This window comes from Gekko japonicus, unplaced genomic scaffold (assembly GCF_001447785.1).
Source record: "Gekko japonicus isolate JY-2015 unplaced genomic scaffold, Gekko_japonicus_V1.1 scaffold2143, whole genome shotgun sequence".
Classification (NCBI taxonomy): Eukaryota; Metazoa; Chordata; class Lepidosauria; order Squamata; family Gekkonidae; genus Gekko; species Gekko japonicus.
Window position 1 is genome coordinate 91,378 of NW_015167598.1, and position 9,545 is coordinate 100,922.

The 9,545-nt window shown below is 45.1% G+C and overlaps 1 protein-coding gene across 1 annotated transcript in view; it reads right to left on the reverse strand.

The window, feature by feature from the left end:
• Positions 1 to 9,545, reverse strand: part of HIVEP1 (human immunodeficiency virus type I enhancer binding protein 1) — a 136,188-nt gene that overhangs the window by 39,572 nt on the left and 87,071 nt on the right. The window contains 1 exon segment of the mRNA XM_015413986.1: positions 9,430 to 9,544. Coding sequence (XP_015269472.1) covers positions 9,430 to 9,544 — 115 coding nt within the window.

Consider the following 9,545-nt stretch of genomic DNA (forward strand, 5'->3'; position numbering starts at 1 on the left):
TCTGCGTTCTTGGTGCTTGGGCGGGGCAAGAGTGGGAGGGCTTCTGGAGTTCTTTCCCCACTCTTGGATCTCCTGATGGCACCTGGTATCTTTCGCCACTGTATGACACAGAGTGTTGGACTGGAGGGGCCATTGGCCTGATCCAGCATTGGCTTCTCTTATGTCTGGGGCAAGGGATGCTCTGTATTCTTGGTGCTTGGGGGTGGTGGTGCGTGAAAGGGCTTCTAGTGTCCTGGCCACATTTTAATCACTCACTGTAAAGTGGTATTTCCTTTTGTCCATCCTGAACATACTGCCCATCAGCTTCATTGAATGCTCATGAGTTCTAGTACATTGGGAGAAAAATTTCACTTTGTCAGCTCTCTCCACCCCATCATAATTTTATCAACCTCCATCATATCCCTCCTTAAGTCATCTCTTTTCTACACTGAAAAGTCCCAGACTCTTCAGCCTTTCTACATAGAGAGGGTGCTCCAACCCCCTAACTCTATATTTTAACTGGAAAAGTGGGGGGGTCGTCTTATACGCCCAGTCGTCTTATACACCGGAAAATACGGTATGTTTAAATGCCTTCCCTTCCCTCCCCAACCCCCCTGCCACTTCCACTGGTCGGTTTCACTCTCATCTGCCATTCAGCTGACTGGCAGACGGGAGTGAAACTGACCAGTGGATGAGGCCAAGCGGCTGGGGGAGGGAAGGCGTTTAAATATGCCTTCTTGCTCTCTGTTCTCTTCCCAAGTCCCTGGCGGAGTGACTGGGGAAGCGACGGGAGTGTGACGGATTCCAAAAAGGGAACACCTAGAGAAGGGCGATGTGCAGACATAGGGCGATGTGGAGAGATGGAATGTTTGGGAGGTTGATGGGCAGAAAACAGACAGGGAGGCAGTTGGAGGACGGAGAGTGAGTGAGGAGGTTGTGGGCGGTTGGAGGCTAACAGCCATTGGGAACTGACACATTTTGGGAAGAATCCCAGAGAGCGGTTTAATTGTTGGAACCTTTGGAACGTGTATCTGATTAAGGTTGTGCTGGAGGAAAACGAGAGATGTCACAGTAAAGCCGTTTTATTCTTATAAACAACGGAGTCCGGTCACTAATTTCCGCCGGTTTTAAGAGCCTTGGAGTGAACCAGGAGAGTTTCATCACGAAGAACGAAACCAGTGGGTAAGTGGTCCCCGCTACTACCCGAAGCTAGCAGTGTCCCGCGTAGGAGTGGTGTCCAAAAGGTGGTGGCCTGTAAGAGCCCGTGACAAGTGGTTGGCAGCGTCGCGATTCGAGAATAGCCCACGTAAGCAGGGTGAAGGAATACAGAGAGGCAAGGCGGCCAGACTGTATTCAAACTGCTAGCGTAGTGGGAGGGAGGAACTCGTGACAGAGATGGCCCCTCCGCAGAAGAATGTCAGGGCAAAGGGAGATGAAGCAACAGCTGGGGAGAGTGCTGAAGAAAATCCCACCCTTGACATTGAAAACATGAGATTGAAGGTAGAACTGGCACGTATAGAGGCAGAAAGAGAGAAAGCCAAAATAGAAGCAGAGAAAGAGTTGCAAATGGCGAGGCTAAAAACAGAGGAAAGAGAAAGAGAGAGAGAAAGACAGTCACAAGCAGAAGAAAGAGAAAAACAGATCCAAATAGCCAAATTGCAGGCAGATGACAAAGAGAGAGAGAGACAGTCACAAGCAGAAGAAAGAGAAAAACAGATCCAAATAGCCAAATTGCAGGCAGATGACAAAGAGAGAGAGAGACAGTCACAAGCAGAAGAAAGAGAAAAACAGATCCAAATAGCCAAATTACAGGCAGAGTCACAAGCAGAATTATACCAACTAAAGCTGCAGGAAATCCAATTAAGAGCAGAGGTTGGAGGGCCTGGGAGAAATTTTGAAAACTCCAGAATAGAGCAAAAGAGATTCCCAAAGTACGAAAAAGGGGATGATGTAGAGGTTTTCCTATACAGCTTTGAAAGATGCTGTCAAGATATGCAAATACCTCCAGAGGAAAGGTTGGTGTATTTGAGACCACAGATCTGTGGAGGTTTAAGTGAAGTCTACTGGGAGATGAGGGATGGGGAAACAACAAATTATGAACTTTTTAAAGACAGAGTTAAGATCAAATATGGCTTAACAGCAGAGCAAAGCAGAAAGACTTTCAGGGAAATAAAACGTAAAGCAGGGGAGACATACGCCCAGTTAGGCTGTCGCATTGATAGGGCGTTAGACAGATGGGTTGAGGGAAGTAAAGTAACAACTTTTCCAGAGCTGAAACAACTGATCAGCCTTGAACAATTTTACAGCCAAATTCCATCACAAGTTAGATGGATTCTAAGAGATAAGAAGTTAAAAACAGTAGAACAGGCCGCTACTATACTTGATGAAATGGAAGGAGATCTGGGAAAGGCTATGTGGGTAAACCCCTTTAAGCCCTCCAGAAACCTTAAGTTTGACAACACCCCTGCAAGGCGGACAAGTCCTGATCTAAAAAGGAAGGATGCAGTCACCTGCTTTTCCTGTGGTGAGAAAGGCCACATACGAAAATTCTGTAACCAGAAAGAACCAGAATGGAGATTTCCCCCAAAACCCATTAAATTGCTAAAGAATATACAGCCAGACCATGAGGAATCAAATCCTCAAACAGCTAAGAGTGAATATGAGTCGGAAGAGGCCAATAACATAATGACGGTCTGGAAGATGGAAGAGGGGTTAGATAAGGAATATATAGAACCCTTAACTGTAAATAATCAGAGGATAGAAGCTTACCGCGACACTGGTGCTCAGGTAACGCTGATCCAGCCCCAGCTAGTCCAAAAACATCAGTTCTTGATGGGAAGGAAGTATACCCTGAAAGGTATCCGTGGCCCAGCATTCGAAGTTCCTGTGGCTGAGATCCCAGTGCAGTACAAGAGCTTCCAAGGAACATGGACAGTGGGCGTCCTACCTGATATTGGGGTACCAATGCTACTGGGAAATGATTTGGCTTCAGAAGTAAACAAGGCCGAAGCCAAGCCTGTGAAAACTGTTACCAGAAGCATGACAGGCCCTGTAACCACAGAAACTGAACAGCAGCCAGACGTCACAATGTTACAAGTGGCTCCGGCTGAGGAATTTCAGAGAGAGCAAAGGCAGGATGATTCAATTAAAGAACTGTGGGTCCAAGGAGCACAAATCAGTCAAGAAGTAAGTGTAGAACAACCCTGCCTATTTAAAGTAAAAGATCAAAGACTTTATAGAAACACCTTAAGGAGGAAGCATAATGCGATCTGGGGAAAAAGAAGCCAGCTGGTAATCCCCAGAAAATATAGGATGCAAGTTTTGCAAATGGCCCATGAAACCCCTATGTCATCGCATCTTGGCATAAACAAGACAAGGGACAGAGTGCAACAACGATTCTTTTGGCCAAACATGGGAAAAGACAGAGCATTCTGTAAATTCTGTACAACATGTCAAAAGGTGGGCCAAACCCGAGATAAGAGCAAAGGTCCTTTACAACCAGTACCTATAGTGACCGAGGCTTTTGATAAAATTGGAGTGGACATTGTGGGACCTATTTCCAAAGTTACACGGAGGGGAAATAAAGACATTTTCACAATAGTGGACTATGCTACAAAGTTCCCAGGGGCAGTACCACTACAGGACATAGAGGCAGTGACCGTGGCAGAAGCCCTATTGAATATTTGCTCCAGACTGGGTTTCCCAAAAGAGATGGTCAAAGATTTAGGAACCAACTTTATGGCGAAAGTAATGCAGGAGTTACAAGATCATCTGCAGCAAATGAGGAAGACGACAACTGACAACATGAGCCAAGCACAACAACGGCAGAAGGCGTGGTACGACACTAAGGCGAGGACGCGAGAGTACAGACCTGGAGATAGAGTTCTAGTACTAAAACCCAAGCAGAAACACAAACTGGACATTGCTTGGGATGGGCCATATACCATCGCTCAAAAGGTTTCCAATGTGAACTATTTAGTGACTATAAACAAAGAGGGGGAACAATGTACATTGTACCATGTGAATATGTTGAAACCATATTTTGATCGGGGCAATTTAGTGTTGCTGACAAGAACATCTGAGGGTAATGTATATAACTTGTTGGGTTGGGGAAAAATAAACCCAGGGAATACTGATTGGGGAAAGGTCCAGACGATAATAGATTGGCCCAGGCCGTCCTCTAAGAAGGATGTGAGAGTGTTCTTGGGAGTAGCAGGGTACTACCGGAGGCTTATACCCTCCTTCAGTACTGTAGCTGCACCCCTGTGTGAATGCCTCAAGAAAGAAAACCCTGATCCCATCACTTGGAGTCCCGGGTGCCAGGAGGCCTTCAGTCAATTGAAAAGGGTGTTAACATCCGAACCTATTTTAAAGGCTCCAAATTTTGACAAACCTTTCACCCTTTTTACAGATGCTTCTAACGTCGGCTTAGGAGCCATGGTGAGCCAGGAGGGGGAGGGTGGAGAGTTAAACCCCATCCTATACATTAGCCAGAAATTACTGGTCAGAGAGCAACGCCTGGCAGTAATCGAAAAAGAGTGTTTAGCTATAGTATGGGCCATTAAAAAGCTAAGGCCATACTTATGGGGGAGGCAATTCACCTTATGTACTGATCACTCACCTCTGAAGTGGCTGAACCAGGTAAAGGGAACAAATAGTAAGTTAATACGGTGGAGTTTACAACTCCAATATTATAACTTTAACATCAGAAACATCCCAGGGAAGCAGAACATCGTCGCTGACGTGCTGTCCAGGAATACAACTGGATAAAAAGAAAAGGGGAAACTTGGAAGACTATACCCGCAGTGGCAACCTAGAAACTCAAGGACTAAGTTAAGGGACAAAGTGTACCCTTGGTAATGTGTTGATGAAATGTTTGTTGTATTTGTTTGCTTTTGAAAGTTGTTTGTATATAGATACAAGAATGTAACTCAAGGATAAGGAAGCCGCACACGAACCCCATTGCACAGGAAAAGGTTGCACCTTTCCCTGGTACAATGTTCTTCAGAGGAGGGGCGTGTGACGGATTCCAAAAAGGGAACACCTAGAGAAAAGCGATGTGCAGACATAGGGCAGTGTGGAGAGATGGAATGTTTGGGAGGTTGATGGGCAGAAAACGGACAGAGAGGGAGTTGGAGGATGGAGAGTGAGTGAGGAGGTTGTGAGCGGTTGGAGGCTAACAGCCATTGGGAACTGACACATTGTGGGAAGAATCCCAGAGAGCGGTTTAATTGTTGGAACCTTTGGAACGTGTATCTGATTAAGGTTGTACTGGAGGAAGATGAGAGATGTCACAGTAAAGCCGTTTTATTCTTATAAACAACGGAGTCCGGTCACTAATTTCCGCCAGTTTTAAGAGCCTTGGAGTGAACCAAGAGAGTTTCATCACGAAGAACGAAACCAGTGGGTAAGTGGTCCCCGCTACTACCCGAAGCTAGCAGTGTCCCGCGTAAGAGTGGTGTCCAAAAGGTGGTGGCCTGTAAGAGCCCGTGACAGGGAGAAAGGGGAGGCATGTTGAAATGCTTCCCCTTCGCTTCCCTAGCTGCAGCAGGCCGGCTGGGGAAATGAAGGGAAAAAGGGGAGGCATGTTGAAACTCCCCCTTTTGCTTCCCCCGCCACAGCGGGTGGTTGGAGAACTTCACGGAGAAAGGGGAGGGATGCTGAAACGCCTCCCCCTTCACTTTCCCAGCTGCCCCACCGCAGCCGGCTGAGGAACTGAAGGGAGAAATGGGAGGCATGTTAAAACTCCACCCCTTAACTTCCCCAGCTACCCTGCAGTGGTGGGCCAGCTCGGGGAGGGAAGGAAAGGCATATTAACATGCCTTCTCTCTGTGCCTTGCCTCCTCCAGTCACCGCACCACAACAGGACAGCTGGGGGAGGGAAGGGAAGTGGAGGCATTTAAGTATGCCTTCTAGCTCTCCCTTCCCTCCAGAGAGATGTCATGTTTAAATGCCCTCCCCCTCCAGCTGCCTGTGGAGAGGGGGAAGGCATTTAAATCTAGCAGCTGACCAGTGCAAGGGAGGGAAACTGACAACTTGTCAGTTTTACTCCCCTCCATCAGTCAGCTGTTAGATTTAAATGCCTTCCCCTCCCAGCCAGGGGCTCAGGGAGGGAAGGGAAGTCAGCAATACCGAAAAACCAAGGGGAAAAGCCAAAGAAATTTGGGAAACTATTTGGTAGCTGAAAAGTTTCCTGGATTTGTATTCAGCTTAGGAAATACTGAATAAATACTGGTAAGGCATTTATGTGGGGGTTTTTTTCTGGCTTGGGGAAGCCAAACGCACAACACCCCTAGTCGGGTAGTGAAAACTGCACCAGCTGTCTATCTGTTTCACTTTTATTTTCCCTTTCTTCCAAGGTGTTTGGGGCACTGGACATGATTCCCTTCCATTTTATCCCAGTGATATAGGTGAGAGTGAGAGGCTGGCCCAAGGTCACCCAGTGAGTTCCATGGCCCAGTGGGAATTTGAACCTGGGGCTCTCCCAAATCATAGTCTAACACCATGCCGCACCAACACTAACCATGCTTCATGCTAGAATTCACTGGTTCAGAATGCAGACCAAGGGGCTCTGATGCCTGCTCCGTGACTGCAGAAACTGACGTGTACTTTTGCAAATTAAGAAATGGCCCATGGGCACAATTGGGGGATTTGTCACTGTAGTTGCAGAACTTTTGTTGCTGCAGAAAAGACAATCCTGGGCTTGTTCAAGGACACAGTTATTAACTAATCATGCCCAGTGTTCCCTCTAAGCTGAGTGAGTGTGAGCTAGCTCACAGTTTTTTAGCCTCCGGCTCACAGACTTTTGTCTCAGCTCAGGAAGGAGGGCTCCGGAGCAAACATGTATGCATTTGCCAAATTGCTCGCTCACCACTTTAATGCCAGTAGCTCACAAGGTAGCGTTTTTGCTCACAAGACTCCACAGCTTAGAGGGAGCATTGATCATGCCTGAAACTGCTGGGACCAACCTTCTGTTGTATGAGCCCACCCTGCTTTCAGACTGCAGGTGGTGGGGGGGATGAGGACAGCGAAGGGCCGCTGCCTTCCTATTCTGCTTGTGAGGAACAAGACTAAATGGATCTTTGGATTCACCCAGAATGGCTCTTATTATGCTTCCATAGTACTTTATAGAGTATCGTATGCAAAATGAAACAGGATGCTGTCACACGGAGCTTATGTTACATGGATCAACAGCAAGGAAGCCAGCAGTAGAAAGGAAAGAAGAGAAAATGGCAACAGGGCCCATAGACACAGCAACGTTAATCTCTGCTTATTAAAATGTTTTGGCAACAGACGTCTGAACAGAGGCGAAAGGTCTAACGGGCACCAGGGGAAAGCTGGAAAGAAGAAAAGTGCAGTAGTCAAGGCAGAAATAACCAGGGCATATACACCTTTTTTTTTTTAAGCAAAAGGAATTGAGAGAAAGGGCTGGATCCTTCAATACCATAAAGAGAGACATGAGACCTAACATGACTCAATGGGATAGCGTATGAAGAGAAAAAGATAGCAGAAGAAGAATAAAGCCAAGGCTTCCCACCTGTTCAGTAGGGCGAATAATAATACTGTCAAACAAATACAGAGAGCGGTTGAGGAACAGGAGAAAAGATAAGCAGTTCAGCCTTGGATATACGGAGATGAAGGGAGGGCTCCAAGTAGTTCAAGGTACAGGACCAGTGTTCCCTCTAAGCTGAGTTAGTGTGAGCCAGCTCACAGTTTTTTAGCCCCCGGCTCACACATTTTTGTCTTCGCTCAGGAAGGATGGCTCCAGAGCAAACTGATTGATGCTGTAGCCAAATTGCTCACTCACAACTTTAATGCCAGGAGCTCACAAAGTCGAATTTTTGCTCACAAGACTGCACAGCTTAGAGGGAACATTGTACAGGACTGGACAAAAGGGGAAAGATTTGAAGTTGGGAGAATACCAAAAGATCGTCAACACATGGGTGGTACTGACATGCAGGAATTTCATGATGCCATGGAAGGCCAAGAAAAAAGTTTCTGATTATTGGGTCATTATTCAACTCAATTAATCCAATCTGCGACCGCTATTACAATTTTATTACTACCATCAAGTTTGCTCTAGCACCTTAGCACTTTATGATTGTTTATAATTGTTACGATTAACTATGATGTTTTATAATTGTGCTGCTTTTATGGGTGCTTTAAACTTTTACGTAAGCCGCCCTGAGTCTGCCTTGGTAGGGAGGGCGGGATATAAGTTGAACAAATAAATATATAAATAAATAAATGTTCTGCTTCTATTATGAATGATTTTAGCACGTACACTGCTTCAAGTGCTTCAAGGAAATCAAGCAATTTCCAGAGAGAGAATGGGCCAGACCATGTTTAATGTGACACTATGTGTATGTTAATAACATTATGTGCCCAGTGAAGTCTTGGAAACCCTTGGCTCATGTTTTGTATGTCTATATGAAGGGCAACATCCCGCCCCAGTTAAATATGTTAAGGAAAACTTATTTCAATGAGACAGCGCACACAGCTTTCCTACTCTAATTAATGGTGCTTAAAACTGCCTGAATTTGGGTAGACTGTATTCAAAAGGGGACAGCTTTGGCATTTGGGCTCTTAACCAATTTGAACAGTCTTGGTACTCTAACAAAATTGCCAAACCCTCTTTCTTTTCTTATAATCAGTGACTGTGACAAAATTAACCCAACAGTTTCAAAACCAAGCTTCTTATAATCATTTAGCACCTAAAGAAGAGCTAAATGCTTAAAGGAGAGAGAGAGAGAGAGAGGATGATGTAGGAGAATCAAATGATTCAGAAGTCGTGCCAAAAATAAAATTAATCTGATTTTGTATTTTTCAAATCATTTTAGAATCTAATCAGGTTAATAGCCTTTTAAAAATAAAATAGTCTTACAGAATTGAGAAGGTTAATGAAGAGACAATCCAGTTTTTTACCTGCACGCAGCAATGCACATAAGATTCTCTGTGAGCTATGAGTGTGCATCCATACATCACAGGTGCACAAAACCCCATTTGGCACATAAGCAGTTACACACAGAGTGGGACCAGACCACCCTATTAGTCTTCAGAGCCCTCAGATCAAGTGGCAGAATGCAAAATCAAGGAATAGTTTCCTTTAACTTGCTTCCCAGTATATATTTTTTGTGTGTGCCAACATTCAAAGTAGCCAAAAAATATCAGCTGACTGTCTACACCTATCAAGCTCGTTTTTATGAGATAAGCCAGATAAACCTCCTAGCAGAAATACCCAAAATTTATGTAGCAACAGAATCAATCACTAAGAATTTTGGCACCTATGGGGTACATGCAGTTATTTTTTTTTTTTAAAAAAAGATCACAATTATATTTTAACCCAAAATGTGATCACATCATGTTTCTCCCCCACTCTGAAACAGACAGAAGAGCTTGAATATCAACATCTAAATCTCCCCCTTTAAGACCAATACATTGTTCCAGTACCTTAAGTAAGTTGTTCTTCCACTTGCTTGAGTAGACCAGCACGTCAGATCTAAAGTTAGTACTTATTGCTTGAGTATAGGATGATTTTCCAGCTTTCTGTTTTAAATCCAGGAGGG